This window comes from Capsicum annuum, chromosome 2, assembly GCF_002878395.1.
Source record: "Capsicum annuum cultivar UCD-10X-F1 chromosome 2, UCD10Xv1.1, whole genome shotgun sequence".
Classification (NCBI taxonomy): domain Eukaryota; kingdom Viridiplantae; phylum Streptophyta; class Magnoliopsida; order Solanales; family Solanaceae; genus Capsicum; species Capsicum annuum.
Window position 1 is genome coordinate 129645650 of NC_061112.1, and position 20816 is coordinate 129666465.

General features: G+C 35.9%; 3 protein-coding genes across 3 annotated transcripts; 2 read left to right on the forward strand and 1 right to left on the reverse strand.

The window, feature by feature from the left end:
* The first annotated feature begins 1624 nt into the window (after positions 1-1624).
* On the forward strand, positions 1625-9966 carry LOC107859397 (general transcription and DNA repair factor IIH subunit TFB2). Its single transcript, XM_016704396.2, has 15 exons — positions 1625-1903; positions 2851-3018; positions 3839-3907; positions 5436-5529; positions 5696-5796; positions 5927-5975; positions 6047-6106; positions 6796-6864; positions 7076-7159; positions 7256-7339; positions 7562-7647; positions 8340-8430; positions 9070-9150; positions 9386-9460; positions 9566-9966. Exons 1-15 carry the CDS (start codon positions 1791-1793, stop codon positions 9701-9703), a joined length of 1362 nt encoding a protein of 453 aa, XP_016559882.1. The 5' UTR covers positions 1625-1790; the 3' UTR covers positions 9704-9966.
* A 197-nt stretch (positions 9967-10163) lies between these two features.
* On the forward strand, positions 10164-12361 carry LOC107859396 (tetraspanin-19). The gene is made up of 6 exons (XM_016704395.2): positions 10164-11090; positions 11204-11303; positions 11398-11478; positions 11590-11694; positions 11796-12012; positions 12097-12361. Exons 1-5 carry the CDS (start codon positions 10924-10926, stop codon positions 11994-11996), a joined length of 654 nt encoding a protein of 217 aa, XP_016559881.1. The 5' UTR covers positions 10164-10923; the 3' UTR covers positions 11997-12012; positions 12097-12361.
* Positions 12362-12520: 159 nt separating this feature from the next.
* On the reverse strand, positions 12521-18584 carry LOC107859395 (E3 ubiquitin-protein ligase AIRP2). Its single transcript, XM_016704394.2, has 5 exons — positions 18166-18584; positions 17003-17153; positions 16836-16902; positions 16500-16734; positions 12521-13091 (listed from the first exon to the last, which is right to left on the reverse strand). Exons 1-5 carry the CDS (start codon positions 18261-18263, stop codon positions 12881-12883), a joined length of 762 nt encoding a protein of 253 aa, XP_016559880.1. The 5' UTR covers positions 18264-18584; the 3' UTR covers positions 12521-12880.
* Between the last annotated feature and the right edge of the window lie 2232 nt (positions 18585-20816).

A 20816-nucleotide genomic window follows, 5' to 3' on the forward strand; every position in this document is an offset into this window, starting at 1 on the left:
TTTTTCTCTTTCTGTTATCCAAATTATTTTAGGGTTGTAGTTTGGGATCGATCTTGTTTTGTCCTTTTGTCGTTTATGTTCAAACCCTTTTATCTTTTGTTTCAACTAAATGAAGTGTCCCTTTTTCCTTTGTGTTTTAAATATGTATTGTTTGTTTGTTTCCTTTATACAGTACATTTTATGTTAATTCTAGTGATATGACATGCCTGCGGAATTTCCAGGTAGATCTTAAAATCCAATTTAACCATGAAACATTGAATCATATGGCTAAAGTTAGAAAACACGTTTGAGAAATAGGTAGCGTGTTAAGACAATTGGTGACCATGTTGAAGCCTTCTTTCAAAATTAAGACAATTATTTTGAGAATCACAAGAATAACTTGATCATCAATTGAAAAACATAGCTCGATTAGGTCAAATAATGGAGGTGTGATCCTATACCATGAGTCATTCGATGTGAGGAGTGTACAACAAATGTGGACTTTGTAGAAGAAGTAACGACGCATATGCTCAGCTAAAATTAGTGTTGTTAAAGTGTGACAAATGATCTTCATCTCCCACTTTCATATTGCATGCTATGTACTTGCATTTTCAAGAATTGATATGATGAAGCCATTTTATTCTGTTATCCAAACATTGTGTCATCTTTTGTCTACCATATTTGAGCCTTAGTTCTATTTTCTTTTGTACTCCTTTTTTGGAACCAGGATAAAGTCAGCAAAGCTCAAAAGAAAAGTGTCAAAAAAATAGCGTCAGAAAAATTTAAAAAAAAAGAAGAAGAAAATGTATCAAAAAGAAAAAAAAAGTATCAAGAAAAATAGAGTCAGAAAAGTTCTTAAAGAGAAAAATAGTCAACAAAAGGAAAAAAAGAAATTAGAATCAAGCAAAATAAACTGCCTGAACTACGTGTGACCTGATTCTCCTCTCTTGGAAGTGAGATACGTAGGTTGCCCTACTCTGGGCTCGGTCCAACCAAATAAATAATTTAGAATTGCCCAATCAAAAGAAACTATGGCATGAGTTAATCCTCATTGTTTGAGTCGATTCCAGAAGTTGTAAGTTCTACCCCACTTCAAGTGTCGTTTGTGCCTCATGCCATCCTTTCTTTCTAACTTATCCAAAAGTCGAGTTACAACCAAAGAAAGACCTTCAGATTAATCTTTGAGAATGTTAAGGCTAAGCATGCAATGGATATGATAATGCATTTTGAGTACTACTTGTCTTCCTCAGCCTAAGGAATCAGACGAGAAAAAAAAAAGAAGAGAGTCTCATTGGTGAAAACTCTCACGGGCACCATAAGGCGATGGTAAGTCGAGAGAGATAAAAATGAGAGAGTCTTATCGGTAAAAACCCTCACGAGCACTGTAAGACGACTGTGGGTTGCGAGAAATGAAAATAAGAAAGTCTCATTAGTGAAAAACCCTCACTGAAATTTTGCATGGTTACTCAAAATCTTTAATTTTGTATCTGTCGAGATACATTTGTATAAATATGATAAATTAATGTGTATGTTTATATTTTTTTTTTTTTTCAAAACAGAAGACGATTGCGGTCCAATTCATATTGGGCCTTAAGAAGTTTGTGGCCCAAGTTACAAGCAGAGAAAGCTTTTCATCACTCCGAGTGGCATACATACTTCCCTGCTCTAGTTTTACTATGTAATAATCTAAATGTAGTGCGAATCGCGCGCTATATATAATCAGCAGAAGAATCAAATCAGCATTCAGCAAAGTTAAACCCTAAGTTGAGAAATTGAAAATCTTTATTTTGATCTATCAATAACATTCAACAATGCCGCAAGTGAAGATCGTGGCGAGGAATTTCATGGACATGGTGGCTTCATTGCCTACAATGAAACTCGACATGCTTTACGACAATTCCTTTATCTGTGAAGCCATTCTTAGGTATTCATTTCATCCTAATTTAAACACCCTTTTTTAGTTTTATTTTTTTAAAGAAAAATTGGGTTACTTTTTGCAAGTAGAAATGGATGTAATTTCATTTATTTAGCGTATTGTGAGATATATACTGGTGTAAATTTGGATGAAAAAGAAGTTTAATTTGTCTTTGAGCTTATTATTCTGGAGAATCAAATGAACTTCAAGCTAGAGGAGGCCAACACAAGTATAAACATACACAAATTTATAATGTTGAGTGTTTTTGTAGAACGTGTTCGTACTTTTTTTATATCCATTGCAACAAGAGAAAGTAGGAATTGATCCCTAGTCCTCAGGACAATTAACTATATATTTAACCAAGTGCACCATTTAGCCTTCATGTAGCAACAATTGGTGTGAATATAATATTATATGTACCAATTTCTTGAAAGTATAGACATAAAATATCTAGTTTTACAGAGAGACCACGGGTTCACGAGCCCCGTATTTTTACCTATAAATTCTCCCTGTGTAGCAAGCACTTTCCCAAAGTACTAAATTCACCTCGGTCTCATGGATTTAGTCGAGGTACGCGAAAGATGGCCCAGACACCACGGTTAATAAAAATAAAATGAGCACTATATTCACCTCAAGCTATAGCAAGGAAATACTATGTGAACTGACAATGAAATATGCTATGAATCCTCATTAAAAAACTGTGGGTCTTGTTTGTCATAATGAACCTGATAGAATGTAGTCCTACAAAGAGATTCTAGTTTGAGTATGATGGATCTAAAGTTTAAGAAGACCTTTTTCATATGATGTAAATTTATAGATATATGCACTCATGGTTAGCTGTACATCTCTGAGCAGTATATTTGAAAATATAAAAAGAAAAAGCAAAATCTCTTTTGATGATACCAATTTGAAAATATTCTTTTTTATGTGCTTAATTTGTTCATTTCTTCTGCTAGATCATTACCTCCCTTAGCAAAGAAGTATGTGCTGCAATTGTTGTATATAGACAAACCAATTTCAGCCAAGACGATGGAGGAGTGGGTGCTTCCAGATGGATTCTCAAAGCATAAAGTTGCCATTGATAGATTGATACAGCTGAGGGTAATGACAGAAACATATGACAGGTTATTGAGCATTTTTTTCTCTTTCTTGATAGCTACTATACTTTCTTGTCAGGTTATTGAGCAGATTCTTCTCTTTCTTGGTAGCTACTATATTTTGTTGTCTTGAATACTGCTGCTTATTCCAGTTTTAGTTTTGGAAGTGATGGTTAGCCTTTCTCTAAGCGCCTTAGCTAGAAATTACAATGCTTCTCAGGCAGTGTAGAAAGGTTGGAGTTGTAACTACTTTAGGAGTAGAATAAGGAATCAAGTGAGCCCGAAAACATGATTCACACCTTTGTGTTCTCAAATTCTAGAATCTACGTACTGTAGCTTCTACATCCTAAAACAACAAAGCATTTATTACTTTCTCTATCCTGAAAATATATGACTAGCAACAAAAGTGGGAAATAGTAAACTAAAATCAACTAATATTTGAGTAAGGCTGTTATAGACGGGTAATTTTACAAAGAGCGTGTTGTCATAAAGATGATTGTTGCCATTATAGGCAAAAAACTGTTATAGAGAGGCTCTGCTTAATCTTTATCTGGTCGTCATATTTTTCACTTAGCACTTTAAATAAGCGCACATGAGCAAAAGTAGAAATTTGGTAACAATAAGAAAGCACAATCAAAGGGAGTGCCTTCAACTGTCGATGCTGTCTTATCTTTCTTTTGTTTTTCCTTTTTAGTTTTTGCTCTTTATAAGCATTATAGAAGTTTTAGGTAGTCTAATCATGCCTCAACTATTGGAATGACAAAACCTGGTCAGGGTGGTTCATAATTTCTTTGCGTGTTGTTTTAGTCAGTTTTTGAGTATTGCCATTCTCTTTGATTTCTTTCAGGAAAAAGGAAGCCACTTATCAGCTAAACCCAAAATTTCAATTTAATCTTCAGAAGCATATAGTCCACGGGTAAGCTTTACCATCTTATGAATTTTATATTTCTCTATGAAAGTATATGTAAAACTAGAAGTAGTACTAGCCAATGACATTTGGCGTTAAGACACCAGATTCAGGCCTGTTAATCCATCTCAAGGAAAAAGATCAATTATAACAGGTCTAAAAATTTTAGGTCTAGATGATTCAATTTAAAGGAAGATGCATGAAGAAAAATAAGCAAATAACAAAATAGACGTGCACAAGTTGCTTTCTCCGTTTTGATTTTCAATTTTCAAGTGATGTAGTAATACTGTAATATAGCTTTTGTTTGATGTTATAATAGAGTCTGTAGTTTTGTATATTCCACTCTCTTTTGCTTATCGATCAAAAACAACACACTCACTGTAATTCCACAACTGATGTCTTAGAAGGGTAGGATGAATGCAGACCTTAGCTTTACCCCTACCACTGTGGGACTGTTTTCGATAGATTCTCAGCTCGACAGACAAGAAAAGAATTCGAAGCATGGTAACAAGAAAATATGACATCAAATTAGTTAGATACAAAGCATGTAACCACAACAACATACCCAGTAATAGATACAAAGCACGTGAAGCAACATTTAGTAATACACATAGAAGAAACGGAAAAACACGATTACAATAATAGTATTAATTAGGAGAAGCGTAGAGGAGACTATCCCCTGCCTCTCCCACACAAATTGTGACAACACTCGGCTACCTACTACCTACTGATGTTTTAGCCCAGTCCTCGACCTCCACCCCTTCCCAAGTAATAGAGCCTGTAGTAATATAGCTTATAGGCCATGTTATATGGCTTTTTAAATATCATTAAATTTATATTGCAACTGTAGTGTCAGCTTGGTCAAATAATATGGCTTTTCCATCTTGGCCCATGATATCTTTACATACACAATTTATTCAAGTCGCCACTGTAGCTGTGTAGTATTATGCTTATTAATTTATTTAAAATTTGGTCATGGTGTATGCGGTTTTGAAACTGCACGTAATTGGAGAACTTTTCTATATCTTCTATCGAAAAATTAAAATAAGCTGTTCTTATTTTGATACTGAAGATGGAAGAATCAAGTATGAAATGTTGCCTTCATTCTAACTTTTGAGAGCATTTTTTGAAAGTCTTTTAAATGCTTTTTCTTGCCGAACTAATTTGAAATTTATCACTTTTTTAAAATCTCTCAAGCACCCCCCTTTAGTGGTTTACTCCATAAAGTTAGACACATATATATAGCCCCATTGCTAGGTGTAGTTCCTCAACTTGAATCGGAAGTACTGTGATTCTTTACTACAAACATCTTGCTGAATCCATGATGCAGGTTTCTTTGGAAAAAAAATACGGCACTTATGTTTTGGCCAAAAGAATCCCAATTGGGAAGTGCTTAACAAACCTGAACCGAAATGACCTAATCAAAATTTTGGATATCCGAAGTGCACCACACTGAAATTACTTTAGTAGGTCTCTCATATCCTTGGTCTCGTAATTGCAAAATTTGGATTATAATATGTGAGTTCAATTACTGTAGTGGAGTCTTACCGAGGGAACCAATGCCTTCTAATATCACCGTGAGGCTTCCTAGCTTGGAGGAGTTAGAGGCATATGCCGCTGAACAGTGGGAGGTATGACTTGCATTTTGTTAGTAGTTCTTGTCATTGATTTTCCTGGAGAGTTCAGATATATAATAATATGTTGTGAGACAATCGGCTTTCCTTTCGGTCTTGATCAATCTGCAGCCTGAATATAATTTTGGCAACTCTTTTTATGACTTGCAACTGTCGCAACCAGTGCTTTCTGCTGCACCTTATAAGCTCCAGTGAAGCTGGAAAGACCACAAACATGAGCTCTTCGATGATGAAAATTTTCCAGCGTGGACTTTTAAGTCAGAGGTACCGGCCTCTACAATATTATGGATATATATCTGCTCACACATACATATATATGGTTCTTTGCACATGTGTGAATGGAATATTTTGTAATAATTGACATAATCTCCATGAGTTCATTCTTCTTAAGCAGAGATGATAGAGAACCTTCAAGGTTGACGGAAAGTGGGTTCCAGTTCTTGGTACGAGTTACTAAATCATCTCAATCAATCAATGTTTTTCTTGAAATTGTATTGACCCTGGCAAATTACAGCTAATGGACACAAATGCACAGCTTTGGTACATCATCAGGGAGTACATAACAAATGCTGAGGTATAATTCTGGATGCTTTTCATAGTATTCATTGGTGACCACCTCCTTCTCTCTAGGGTCTATTGGTGGTGGTGTTATTCAATTACATTTAAAGTTTGCTTATTCCTCACTTTGGCGGTAAGTTTCTGATAGACTTTGAAGATAAGGAAGTGGGTGGGGAGGGAATTTCAGAGAAATTCGACCTTTAGAGAGCTGCCGATTATAGCTGCATACTCTGTTATCTAAAGTCGTCAAAGCCAAAGCATTCCCAAGTCCGGATAAAGGAAGAGAGTTGCGGGAGGTTGGTGGCCAACATAAAAATAGTCAAAACTATTTTGGATCATTGAATACTGAAAATTGTGTAGACTGGATACAGGGGATTCATACAAGATCATATAGCTAACCTCAATTAGTTGGGGGATTGGAACCTAGTTGAGTTGAACTCATTTGTTTCACCAGAGAGTTTATTGTTGATTACCACATATTTTTAGGCACTCCTTCCTTTTTCTAATGTTTCCTTACATCTGTAAATTAGTTAATACAACCAAGAATCAGGAAGATTTCACTCTTTGATTGAAGATTTTGGTTGAGAAGATATTGTACCTATGACCATAATGTTGATTATGGATTTCCATTTGCCTAGCTTCTGGAAAGTGAAAGTGTAATAACATTTGTTATCTGATTTCTCTGTGTTTTCCATATTAACGCAGGAGCGAGGTGTGGATTCAGCAGATCTTATTGCTTTTCTCTTGGAGCTAAGCTTTCATGTTACTGGCAAGGTATTACTAGGAAGAGCTAGAGCTTCTTGAATTATGTCCTGGAACTATAGTAAGAAGTTTTGTACTTTAAAAAAACAACAATAAAAAAGTTTGAAAATCTGAAAAATATTGTGAAATGGTTTTCTAACAATTTTTCCAACCAAGTGTTAGTAACCTCATTTCTTCAGTATGCTTGAGTTTCATATGTTTCTTGACTTCTCTTCTGATATAGGCATACAACATAAACACATTAACTGATCTCCAGCGAAGTATAATTAGGGACCTTTCAGATTTGGGACTGGTTAAGCTGCAGCAGGTGAGTACTACTCATTGCCCCGTCAATGAGCTCACGAGAATAAATGGATTTTATCGTTTCTATAATATACTTAATTGCCCATCTGATGCTGTTTAGGGAAGGAAAGAGGGCTGGTTTATTCCAACCAAACTGGCGACCAACCTGTCAATTAGCTTAGCAGATACGACATCAAGGAAACAGGTATGCTGCACTCGCAAGTGTTCCCTAGAGTACTTGGGGCAAGCTGCGCAGAATCGAGTTTTATTTATTTGTTTTGTATCTTTATTCTTACAGTTTTCTTATAAAGCAAGCGTGTTAGATTTTGTGCGTCCTGTCTCCAGATTTAAATTGTCAAATTTGTTCGGAACAAATGATACTTACTAACTGCAAATGCACCTTTCCCTTTCCATCCACATTCATCAGGGATTTATCGTTATTGAAACAAACTTCAGACTGTATGCATATTCAACATCAAAATTACACTGTGAGATCCTACGCCTTTTTGCAAGGTATGCGGACAATTTGCTTCTGCTGCTTGTGTTTCTTTCTGTCCTTTGGTTGAAAAAAGAGATCATATGGGAAGAACATTTGCTAACTCTCCTTCTCTTGATAGTATTACCTGGACTCTCTGTTGCTACTTTTTGTTGGAATTAATACCATCACAAACTTTATCTGACACTAGATTGGTGCTTGCCAAGAAATTCTTACACGCGCATCCCTCACGCTGAAAAAAGGGAAGAACTAGAAGTAGTAAGTTGGGCTTTTGATTATGTAGATTAAAAATGATGAATCAGATTGTGCATTTATTGCCTCGATGCAGAAGATGTCACCAAAATGAATGGGATACATTCAAATCTGAGTCAGAATTGCCAGTATAAACACAATCATTGATGCTTGTAGTTTGGATTAGAAAGGGGCCAAATTGCTAATATGATTTGTAGTTATTAAGCTGGAGAATTTCAGCAGAACTATTGGGAAGCGGATGACAATTTTTAAAGTGCAGTATGGTTCTAGGGATATGGTTAATTGAGCTTTTGCTTCTCTTTTTCTTCCCCCTTCTGAGACAAGAACTTGATTCTATTTTAGTGTGTTATGCCTAATACTGTGTTTGGTTATTGTGTATTTATTTTCTTGTAGTAGATTTCTTTCATCAACTTTTGTGGTTAGATCTCTGAGTAACATGTTTTAGCTGCAAATACAGGGTGGAATACCAGCTTCCAAATCTCATTGTTGGTGCTATTAATAAAGAAAGTTTGTATAAAGCTTTTCAAAATGGCATTACTGCTGAGCAGGCAAGTTTCAGCAGCTATATGTTTATTAACAAGCACTGTCTTATTTCGGAGACATTTAATTTATACCTTTCAAAATTAGTATGCAGTTGAATGCATTAATGGAATTACCTAAGTTGCTCGGACTCTAGAAAAATGTTGCCGCACCTGTGTCAGATCCTCCAAAAATGCACTACTTTTGAAGGATCCGACACTCACTTGATGAGATTTTTGAAGAGTCTGAGCAACATAGGGAATTACAGGAAAATATTGTGCTTCTGGTGCTAAAGTTCTTACTGCACTGCATTATACTTGTGTATGAATTAGAAAAGGTTAAATATGACAAAATGGAGATCTTTGTGTGTTGTTTGGAGTGGTTTATATTTGGTTCCAATCATCCTCGTCCTTAGCTATTAAATATGTTGGCTCAGATGTCATGGTGATTGGTTTACCCCCCAACCCCCCCAAAAAAAATAAAAAAACAAAAGGGGGGAGAAGAAGAGAAAGGCAACAACCTGTTATGGTAATTTGTGAAAAATTTTCTAGAGATATCCCAAAGTCTTCTGTGTGGATGTAGTTATACAACATAAATTGAGCAGCACAATTTCCTTTGCTTGAAGTCATGTTTTGTCGGCTGTTGTGATTTGGATGTGTGGATTGCAGATAATTTCTTTTCTTCAGCAGAATGCACATCCTAGGGTTGCTGAGAGGATACCATCTGTGCCAGAGAATGTTACTGATCAGGTTTCTTCACTACTTTTTCATAGCATTGAGGTTGAAAGACAGCTATTTTAGTTTATTCGGATTACCATTTGATCGACTCTTGTATAATTTTTTCTGACTAGTAACACGTTCCCACAATTGTGGCCGACCAAAATCTATTCCAAGTTCATTGGCAAAGATAGGCTTATGAAAATATGTTTTGGAAGAATAAATTCTTGTCCAATTAACTAATTCAGCTACCACTTTCTCATGACAGATTCGATTGTGGGAATCTGATCTGAATCGGGTTGAGATGATGCCAGCACACCTCTACGATGAATTCCCCTCTAAAGTGAGGACCAAGCAAACATGATATTTGCATTAAGCTTAAATCTTGATTGAACGTTTTAATAAGTTGGTGTGCCTAACATGATTTTTGTTGCTTACTAAACCGTAGGACGTCTTTGAGGCTGCATGTGATTTTGCCAGAGAATATGGAGCATTTCTGTGGGAGGACTCAAAGCGAATGCGTCTCATAGTTAAGGCTGATATTTTGAATGAGATGAAGGAATTTCTTCGTCGTCAAAAGCAATAGCACTTTTCTTTTCTGACTGCCTTCATTCAGTACGGTTGATGAAAGGTTTCATCAATTGTCCTCCGGCGATGCCCTTTTTTCCAGTTTAACTTGTACATGAATTTTGTTGTGGGTCTATGTTTTCATCGTGCTTCGAATGCCTTCTTTAGGACACCTTGTGATATCTGTACTAACGACTGGATTACTAAATCATCTTTGCCTTGCAAATACTCTTTGGTTTTGGCAGTGATTTCAGTGACAAATGTATTTAGCTTTGAGATTGAGTGATTAGAGCTAACAAAACTGTGTTCCGTGATTACCAGCAGCCATCATGTCTTCTAAGCATCTCAATAACAGTAGCTGTAATTTGAATTCAATAGGAAGAGGAGGATTTTTTTTTCAAGAGAATACATAGCAAACTAAAAAAAAAAAGGCAGCCCGGCGTACTAAAGCTGCTATGCGTAGTGTACGCGGAAGGGCTCCACCACAACGGTGTATCATACGCAACTTTACTTTGCATTTTTGCAATGAGGCTGTTTCCAAGGCTTGAACCCGCGACCTTCTGGTTACATGATAACAACTTTATCAGTTACTCCAAAGGTTCCCTGCAAAGTTGAAACATGACTATATTCTATCGTTAATTTAAGGCGACAAAGTTTAAAAGTAATTTTTACTTTTTTAAAACTTTGTGCGAAGTTAAACATGACAATCAAGTTGAAACTGAGAGAGTATTATATTTTACCACGACAATGATCTTTATCTTTTCCAAGTATTTCATCTCATCATCACATTACACTACAAAAACTAACAATTTGCGGCCATGAACACCACACTACATAGAATCATTCTGGCAATAATATATCCCTATCCTGAGCTAGCTCTACAAAATCTTGTGATGTTCATGAAATTTTGAAAATAGACAGTTGTTATCCTTGACCACGTCTTTGGACAAAGACCACTTTTTGCTTATATAAGCAGAAGACCCAACTAAATAATTCAGTAGGTCCTCCAAGAAAGTACATAACAATAAGCTCTTTCTTAGAAATTTCCCTTTTTTTAGCCTATCTGGCCAATCTTTACATATCAAGGCAAGTCACCATCACTATCATTTCTCACAAATTATGAATCCAAACAGTTATAAATCACATCAATATGTATTTCCATGCATCATTCAAAGTTATCCTTTCAAACATAGGAACTATTCACCTAGCAAGTGATACAGTTTCTCTTCAAAGTTGAAGATGATAAAACCTGTAAAGAGTTGCCTGATACTGTCACTCAAGATTGCAAACTTAACAATAGGACTTATGGGCATTGCTATGCTTATTTACAGTATATGGATGATTAGAGTTTGGCAGCGCGATGCTGCCAACTCGCCATCATCCCCTGATTATGCCCAGTTTCCTTGGTGAGTTCTCAGCTTACTGCAATTGCTTTCACAACATACTGTTTCTTTTTTCATCCCTATGGGACCATATTATTAGCATAAAAGAAATGCTAATGCTGCTGAAATAATGACAGGTTTATCCATGCATTTCTTGGTGTTGGCATTGCTTTGTGTGCAATCACTTTCCTTGGTCATGTTGCTGCACACTCTGCCAACTCCTGTTGCCTCTCATTTGTATCCTTTTTCTTTATAGTTCTTAAGGAATTTAATTTTTGCTCAAAGGGAAAGAGATGGAAAAAAAAAAATGGACCTTTAACTATAATCATAGTACATGTTCCTCATACTTGTGCTGCTTCTATTAGAGATTGCTATTACAGCTGATGTTTTCTTGAACTCTGACTGGGAAAAGGTAAGCATCTAAGAAATCTTTATCACATTGTTATTCAAATAACGCTATTCGAATTAACTTTCTGCATTCTATTGATCAGGACATCAACTAACAATGTCATGTCATGATCAGGATTTACCAGAAGATCCATCAGGAAGGTTTCATGATTTCAAGGATTTTGTGAACTCGAATGACGATGTGTGCCAATCAATAGCCTTGCTTTGCTTTCTAACACAGGTAAGTAAAAAGTAAAAAAGCTTCAAGAAATTTCAGTATGTTTTTCTTGACTCGAACTATGTTTACGCGAATCTTAATAAATAAAAATTGATAATAAGCAGGGGTGTTGTATTCTATTGGCTACAATTCTAAGAACTGTTGGGAAAATTAAGGAAAATAGTCATGAGAATGAAGGTGAATATGCAGAACCAACAGCTCCACTTCTGAGACCTCCAGAACTGCCACCAAATTCTTCACTGTATCCATATGTTATTGGTGAACCAGTTAATATGGAACCACAGTCTGTCTACAAGATTGTTTGAGTTCTGGAAGACAAAGGTTCGATCCATAGTAAAATTTGGAAAATGTTGACATTTTTTGTTTTTGGCTTTTGATGTTATTGAAGCTTTCAAGTTTCTGCAGAAGAAGCTTAAGTGTGAAGTGTGGAGGCAGCATTACAACTAGCATAACTAAAATATTGAACATGAAGTTTGGAGATTGGGACTTAAGATGTAACCTGCTTAGGCAGAATTGATCATGCTATGCAGCTTCTCCAATTGCTTAAGATTGAATTTTATAAGAAGCAGATAAAACCATATTGTATATTAGATAGTACTAGTAGTACTTTGCAAGCTTTATGTTTCGAGTGGTGTTGCTTCATTTATCACAGTGAATTATATTTGCTGAAGGTCTATCTGAAACAATCTCTCTATCTCTGAGATCGAGGTAAGATCTGCGCACACACCATCCTTTCAGACCTCACTTTGTAGGATTATACTTGGTATGTTCTTTTTATATAATATCCTACTTCAAATGCCTGCAAGGGGTGGGGGGAATTACAGATAAGTAACTTAAACACATCATATATTATACACACTCATAGATGGTGACCATAAAACTCTGCACTTGAGCGCAAATGCCAGTGGTGTTTATGGCATACCAAAAGATTAGAAAACAAACAACAAAGGTACATTGTGTTTTCAACAACTGGTACTATACAAGCATGTACAAATTAGGAGATGCAATTAAAAAGCTCCATTTTTTTTTTGGCTAATCTAACTTAGCTTCAACCCCAGCGCCACGATGACTCGGTCGGGTTCTTCTAATCAGAAGGTGAAAAAGCAATCCACCTGAATTTCTAAATCTAGTCTGACCAATTTCTTGATCCTTAGTATGATGATTCAATCCCAATGAAAGCATTGCTCGTCTACCTTATATGAGTATCGTAGTGTTCAAAGACATTGTCCGGCACGATCAAGGGCAACTTGTCTATAAACATGAATAGCCTCCTCAGATTCTCCCTTGTTATCGTTGACATGTCCACGACGTCTTTGTTGTCCATGTATACCCACAGGTCGCCAGAGTTTACCCTTTTAAGGCTATCACGGCAGAAGGGGCATGACTGTGACCTCGAACGCCTGCAATGCATTGTATTAGATAACTGCCGGTGTGAGTACTTCTACGAGCAAAATTAGCAGTAGACTTCTACGAGCAAAATTAGCAGTAGAAAGAAGACATAACGCTGAATATTCATCATTTGCAGAGTAATAAAGCACAGCGCTCAAGAAGAAACGAATGCAGCAGTTACCAACTCTAGAATATGTGTGAGACCACCACTTTCTAAAGAGCCTTCTTTAACAGAATAATGGTAGTAATAGGTATATAACTTACCATAGGCACTTGAATATTTCCAGTAATATTTAGGAGACAGCTACTGTCGAATCGACCTAAACATACACGCAACACAGACGCCCGCAGTGCTTTTCCCTTGCTTCCCTCTAAATAACTTCTCATTAGGTTCTAAAAGCCAATTCAACATTGCCAGTATACAGTACTGGATGTTGCGCTGGATGTGTGGACTGACTAGAGGGGATAGAGTTCGGAATGAGACTATCCGGGAGAAGGTTGGTGTGACTTCAGTGGAGTGCAAGATGCGGGAAGCACGATTGAGATGGTTCGGACACGTGAAGAGGAGGGGCATGGATGCCCCGGTCCGTAGGTGTGAGAGGCTAGCGTTGGATGGTTTTAGGCAGGGTAGGGGTAGGCCGAAGAAGTACTGGGGCGAGGTGATTAGGCGGGACATGGAACATAGCTCACTGAGGACATGACCCTAGATAGGAAGGTCTGGAGGGCGCGAATTTCGGCAGAGGATTAGGGCCAGTTTGGGTCGCTAGTGTAGGGAATTACTTGGTGGGGGTTTTATTCCTGTTATGATTCCGTCTTCCATGTTCCATGTTTTAATACGAATCTGTGTGCTTTCCTCTGCTTTCCTCTGTTTTATATTACTTATGGGTGCCGTATTTATGTTATGTAATCTGCTTCTGTGCTTTACTATGTGTTGGCGTGGTATCTCGTGTCTTGAGCCGGGGGTCTATCGGAAACAGCCTTTCTACTTCATCAGAGGTAGAGGTATGGACTGCGTACATCTTACCCCCCCAGACCCCACTAGGTGGGAATACACTGGGTTTGTTGTTGTTGTTGTTGGTCTAAAAGAAGCCATGACATTTTCGTGCCTCTATAATCATGTCATCAAGGGTATAATGGAAGTTCAAAGCCAAGTAGTTTCTACATATAGAAAGATGTCATTCTACTTGGAAAAGATTAAAAAGAAACGAGTATCACATAAAAATTAAAATAGAACAAAGGGAGAAACAGCTTCTGTAGATCAATAAGAAATATCCAAGGGTGTCTGCCCCGCTGAAATGCAACTCCAACTAAAGGAAAAAATGGGATGGGAAAGTCCGTTCAGAGAGAGAGAGAGAGGAATGGAAAGACATGGTCATGGAAAGTTAGAAATGCAGAGAGAAAATAAGATATGGCAGGACCGTATTTACTTCACCCCTAGATAACTGAATGGCGGAGCAACTTATATCCAGCAGTAACTTTATGCCTCCTCTAGTGCTTTACAGGACCATGGGATACCTGTAATCTCACTTTTCCTAAGAAACAGTCCCCATGGAGAGGCAGCAACCTAGGACTCCGGAATATCCTTTACCTAATAATCTAATATCACTGACAACTCCAAATGCCGTTAAGTGGGAAGAAGCGTATTTTACATGAACTAGCAACTAGTTCTAGCTGCAACAACGTGCGCGTGTCTAAATATTTCCTGCAATCCGCGGAATAGCAGCATATCTAGTTAACTGCAGGATCTCTACATTGTACAAAAATCTGTCATCATCAAGCAAAAAAACTTGGATCCAAATACAAAGCCAAAACAAACAGGTCCATTACTTTGCAAGGGCCACAGAAAATACACTCAGTCAGAGCTTCAGTTAGGAGGTGGATGCCTTCCTCTTTGCTTTTAAATTTTAACTACAATTTTTATTTGACTATTTTATTAATGACTTCCTCCATGCCACCAGCGCGCTCGAGGGGAGGGGGCTTTCTCATAAAATAGCTCGGATCAGCATGTTCAAAAGAAGACACTGGAACCCAGTACTGCAGTGATAGAAAAGAACAGAGATGCATTCCAGTTTCTCGACAATGCAGAGTTACTGGTTAGCAGGAAAAAACATATTCTGACTGCAACATTGGAACATGTTTCCCATAAACAGATAGTGAAGATGATGACTACTAGTTATGTAGAATTTAACCCTGATAATACTCATTCAATAAACTGAAATAACAGAACAGTTAAAAATTTTAGGATAGACCACATCCACTTTGCACGGGCACCGCATCATAGAGACACAAAAACACTATACAAGAATGTACAAGGACGCAAAGCAGACCATCCTAAGCTATATAAGTTAAATTAGCTCCTTTTTACCATGTTCTGCTCAACTATGCTGTTATGCACAGCGGGAAACTGCCTCCCATCTGAAGCATTTATCATAATTACTAAATTGCCACAAGCGATTTCATTGTTGGTGAATTTTCTAATACTTTTTAGGAAATTCCTGGTCAGATGAAAGATATTACAGAATATTTCACTATGACAAATTACGAAATGCCAAGTTGCCAACTATCCGAAAGGAAGGGGAGATACAGATGCAGGCATTTGCCTAAGCATGTCATCTCCACAATGTATTTCAAACACTAAGGTACAAAAGAATCAACTTAAAAAACAAGACTTTTGTATCCTTAAGTTCTTTGGTTGGGTAATTGCACTTCTTTTTTGTGGATGATGCTTCTCTGTTATTTTATCATTTTGCTCGCCTTTTGGTCTACGGTCCTTCGCCTTGAGCTGGGGGTCTATCGGAAACAACCTCTCTACTCCCTCGGGGGTAGTGGTATGGACTGCGTACATTTTACCCTCCCCAGACCCCACTATGTGGGAATATACTGGGTTTGTTGTTGTTGTTGTTGTAAGTTCTGTGACTAACATGCCAACAAGAAAGTTAATACTGACCTAATCCTTCAAGAACCTAAATCAAGCTATTAACTTGTTCATGCCCTAGCCGTCTTTGATCTAGCTGGCCTGATAATTATATAGAGAAAGAAAGCCACAGACTACCTAATAGAGGGACCACTCACACGACCACACACCAGGAAGCACTCAGCTGCTGTTATATAAAACATTTTAAGTGTATTCAAATAGAATGGGGGTTAGAAAGAGTACAAATGAAATATTATTTTCCCTCTGCAAAGATACTTAGGCCTCTAAGGATTATCTAAGTTCTGCAGCACTGGCAATGTCTTCCTCTTCCCAAGGAATTTCTTAATTTCAACTGTGAGGGTGGCCTGGGATGGGAGAGTTAATGTCCAAAGAAGTGGCTTGAAATTAACCAGCGCCACCAATGATAGGGAACTGACTATGAAATCTGTTGCATTTAAACGTAACACGCAGCTTCTATCTCACACAAACTGCACATTAAACATACCATTCGCGATAGCATTTCAAGCACAGGGCATGATTGCATTTGGGAAGGACAATTTTGCTGTTCATTTCCATGCAGATTCCACATTCCTCTTCCCTTTCAACGTCCGAGTCAGAAGACTGTCTGTAATCCTCATCATCTCTTCTCCTGTATCTCTCCATGCAAATTGCTTTCTGCTTTTTGTCTTCTGAGTCCGTAACACCTCTTTCAAGTTGAAGTAAGGAGGGATAAATAACAGCTGCACAAGATTAATGATTATTAGCAACCATTATTCAGTATAGCTGATTTATCTTAATAGTTACATCAATGTATCAAATGAAGGAAAATGTAGAAACTCACCATAAAACTCCCTAATGCTTGCTTTCCTTTCTTGAACCGACATGGTTGTGGTGCCATCAACATAAACCTAGAGCCCGAAAAAACCGATCCCGTGACATGGTTATTGCAACATCAAAAATAGCTTGAAATTGAGGGGATTAGCAATGCATGAAAATTACAATCCAAACCTTGTAAATTAGAATTCTCAGCAATCCAAGGGCACCAGCAAGGTGGCAATCAGTCCACTGCACTAAGAAAAGGAACAGGTGCGCTGCCGGACTGTAGGACATTCTCATCTGTAGACAAGCTCCATCGTACTCTCTGGGAAAATCAGATGCCCTGCACCCCACAATTCCAACAATCATATTCCAAAAGAAACAACCATCAAAGTTAGAACTAAACACGTTCATCATACAGAACAAAGAGAAGTCATCAAACCAATCTAACTGAATTGCAAAAGCCTAAACAGGGGGAAGGCTAATAAAAACGAAACAGCAGAAACGAGGAAAATATACAATGGAGAGAGCAACAATTTACTTCCTCTTGCGACTATCGTTCAGTTATGTAACCACATTACAACAACTTGATTTTCAAGGGGGGAAAGTGACAACTCTACAAAACACAAGCACCTCTAGCCCTCCTCACCCACCCCACCCCACCCGGATAAAAAACAGCAGAATCCGTCACATCAATTACCTAAATGGATATCTTCAAGATGAAGGTAGGCCATGGAATCATAAATAAAGGCTAGTTAATCATAATATCGGAATTTAGACACTTTTACAAGCTAAGCATCAGATTATTGCATTAAAAATGATACCTTTATCTCTTTTTGAAGCAATCAAAGAAGTGAACTCCAAACAAACACTGATAACAACCTTATTCAAATTCCCCACAGTTCTAAACACAGAGAAAACTAAAAGGAAAGGGGGCAAACACGTGTCATCACTGCCATCAAATCTTAGAAAATCTAACCACATAAATTTCAACTGGTATGAAGAACATAATGCAAGCAAACTGGAAAAAAAAAAAAAAAACTCAAAGAATGTTTGAAATGAAAATCAAAAAACAGAAAAAAAAAAAAAAAACACAAAGCTTCATAATTTTTAGCAAGAAACAAAAACCCATACCGGAAAATCATCCAGAAACAAATATACAGCAAACAAAGAAAAAATAAAGAAAAGCCAAAAAATAGAAATTAGAATAGTGAAAAAAATAGAAAAGGAACAAAAGGGTGTTCCAGAATGCCAGTAAAATCCCAGAAAACAACAAGAAAGATTCATTTCCAAGCATTCATACATAAACAAGAAAAAGAAAGTACACAGAAAAAAAAGTTAGATATTAAACTCACAGAGTATTAGCATGTTGAATATCAGCTTCAAGAACTTTAAGAGAATCCTTAAAGGATTTTCTGATTGGCCCTCCAATTCCAATTCCACCTCTGTTCATTATTATATCTTCAATCTCCCTCCTCCTCTCTCGCTCTTTTCTCCAACAAAAAATAAACAAAAAAAATAGCAGAGAACAATTTCAGTCACATCCAAACAGTCCTGAACATAACTAAAACACTTCTCCACGACCCCTTTTTTTCTCAAATCAAAATCTATTCACTGTTCAGTTAAAGAGAGAGAATTTTTCCTAGATTTTAATGACTCTCTCTCTGTTGGTGTTCTTCTATTCTCTGCTTCTTCTTTTTACTGTATACATAATACATACATAGCGGAAGAAAGAGAAATTGGAGTTGCTGTTATCACTGGACACGTGGACTTAAGCTTATGACACCCCAACTGGATCAAATGTTAATTATAATTACGAATTAGTACTGCATACTCCCTCCGTTTATTTTTTACTTTATTATATTATGACTTATTATATCTATTACAAAAATTAATAATATCATTGTTTTACTATATTAATCCTATTAATTGATATTTATATTAATTTTAGAAAAACTAATTAATACTTATAATAAAGAAATGAGATAATGCATCAAAATCTCTCTGAACTTATCTTCATAACTATTAAGCTTTTGTTTATTTATCCCCTTAAAATCTTTAAATGAATTAATTTTCCCTCTTATGTTGATGTGGCATTTTTCAAAAAAAATAAAAGAAAAAAAATTAAATGACATGTCAGCATAAGGGGGGAATTAATTCACTTTAAAGATTCTAAGGGATAAATAAACGAAAGGTAAGTTTAAGTGCTAAAGTAAGTTGTGGAGATAAGTTCGGGAAAGTTTTGATGCATTACCTTTAAAAAAAAAATTATCATTCTCTTGATATGACAAGATAAAAAGTAAAGATAGAAATCTAATTAGAAAGATAATGACAAATAAAAGCAAACGAAAAAAAAGTATATCCAGGCAAATTAGGAATTACAGTAATTTACTCTATTTACTTATATCCAGTTTTAAAAATCAAGATATCTAATTGTCACTTAATTTTTTTTATTTTTGTCATTACTTTCTTAATTTTACAAAAATTACACGTTTTAATTTGACAGTTTAAAAGAATAAAATAGATATTTGAATAATATATTTTTTAAAGACAAAATCAATAAAACGGAAGAAATTCGAGTGAATTCTTAATTATTTTTTAATTTCACCTTATTTTAGAATGTTATTTATAATTTAAAAATAATATTTTATAAAATAATAAAATTTGCTTTAGTAGAATATTTAGAATAATAATTTGAGAAATTAACTAGTAAAAATTTTAGAAATGAGTTCTTAACACCACCAAAGGACGTGATGCAGTGGATAAAACTACTTCTCCCTTAATCAAAGGTTTTGATTCAAGTTTTGGGTATAAAGAAATTTTGATAGGGGAGCATTACGATGTGAATCTGAAGTAGTCGGGTTCCAATGTGGGTAGAAAAGAAAAAAAAAAGTTTCTTGACAATTGTGTCACATCAATATTAGCCAAAAAGATATGTAATGGATAGAGTAGTGGGGGCAAATTCGGAATTGCAGTACACAAAATTACTGGACCACTAAAACACTCACATCAGTGTGAACTCCAGGGAACCAGTAGATATTACTACTGTTCACTTATACTCCAATAATTCACCTCACTCTATATTTACGCCCTACCATTAAATCAATAAACCCTATTAAGTATTTTATTATTATAAATTATATAATTTCATGTTGAATATAAAATCTCAATGCATAAAATATATGTATATCTAATATCTTTGCCTCCGTTTATTCATTAAAGTTCGCATTAATTTGATTAGAGAGTGTCAAATATTGGAAATAAAACTGATTTACTTTTGTTGATAGAAGCTTTTTATATGCATTTTGAATTAATCATGTTAATGAATTTTTATACCTTCTACAATAATCGGCAACTTATTACCAATAAATTTACTCTATGCAACTTAAATATTTCTATGAATATAAAGCAGCAATGCCACCCTAAAAAAAAGCCTAGCATCATTATTCATAAAGAACATTTTTAATAGTACAATAATTTTTATTTTATATTTAGAAAATGAACAATTTTATACGTAGACAAATATGAAAATCTACTAGAAACTGACATGAATGTAGACAGATATTTTTAGTCAGTTTCAGTTTGCATCTTGTGAGTTCAGAAGTATATGACAAAATAAATCTTCTATTTTTTTTCTCTCTCTTTGTTATTTTTGCTTACTTCACTTTATTTTATTTTATATATTTTTTTCTTTTTTAACTCTTTTGTATAGAGTATTTGGTTTGTTTTGTTTTGTCTGCCACTTTTTTCCCTTTACTTTCGGTTGCTTTCCCTCCACGCACCGATGACGCCTACCCCACATCCCTCTTTCTTTTTGCCCCTTTTATTCCACTTATTTACTCTTCTGCCCCTGACCTTCTCTTTTTTGCCCTTTTACCTAATTTTGTATGGCCTCATTATTCAGTTATTTTCCTAAAGTTTAAGAAATCATAAATAATATGTGTTTGTTTCTTATATCACTCTTTAAATATAATTAATATTTAAATATTAAATATTAGAAGTGTAA

What these genes read in the sequence shown, in the direction of transcription:
- LOC107859397 (XM_016704396.2), top strand. Translation starts at nt 1,791, where the DNA reads ATGCCGCAAGTGAAGATCGTGGCGAGGAATTTCATGGACATGGTGGCT. An exon ending in AAAGTGGGTTCCAGTTCTTG is followed by an intron (nt 5,976 to 6,046) that starts GTACGAGTTACT and finishes GGCAAATTACAG; the next exon opens with CTAATGGACACAAATGCACA. An exon ending in GACTGGTTAAGCTGCAGCAG is followed by an intron (nt 7,160 to 7,255) that starts GTGAGTACTACT and finishes GATGCTGTTTAG; the next exon opens with GGAAGGAAAGAGGGCTGGTT.
- LOC107859396 (XM_016704395.2), top strand. Translation starts at nt 10,924, where the DNA reads ATGATAAAACCTGTAAAGAGTTGCCTGATACTGTCACTCAAGATTGCA. An exon ending in GATTATGCCCAGTTTCCTTG is followed by an intron (nt 11,091 to 11,203) that starts GTGAGTTCTCAG and finishes AAATAATGACAG; the next exon opens with GTTTATCCATGCATTTCTTG. An exon ending in TGAACTCTGACTGGGAAAAG is followed by an intron (nt 11,479 to 11,589) that starts GTAAGCATCTAA and finishes TGTCATGATCAG; the next exon opens with GATTTACCAGAAGATCCATC.
- LOC107859395 (XM_016704394.2), bottom strand. Translation starts at nt 18,263, where the DNA reads ATGAACAGAGGTGGAATTGGAATTGGAGGGCCAATCAGAAAATCCTTT. An exon ending in ATTCAACATGCTAATACTCT is followed by an intron (nt 17,154 to 18,165) that starts GTGAGTTTAATA and finishes TGTGGGGTGCAG; the next exon opens with GGCATCTGATTTTCCCAGAG. An exon ending in TGAGAATTCTAATTTACAAG is followed by an intron (nt 16,903 to 17,002) that starts GTTTGGATTGTA and finishes TTCGGGCTCTAG; the next exon opens with GTTTATGTTGATGGCACCAC.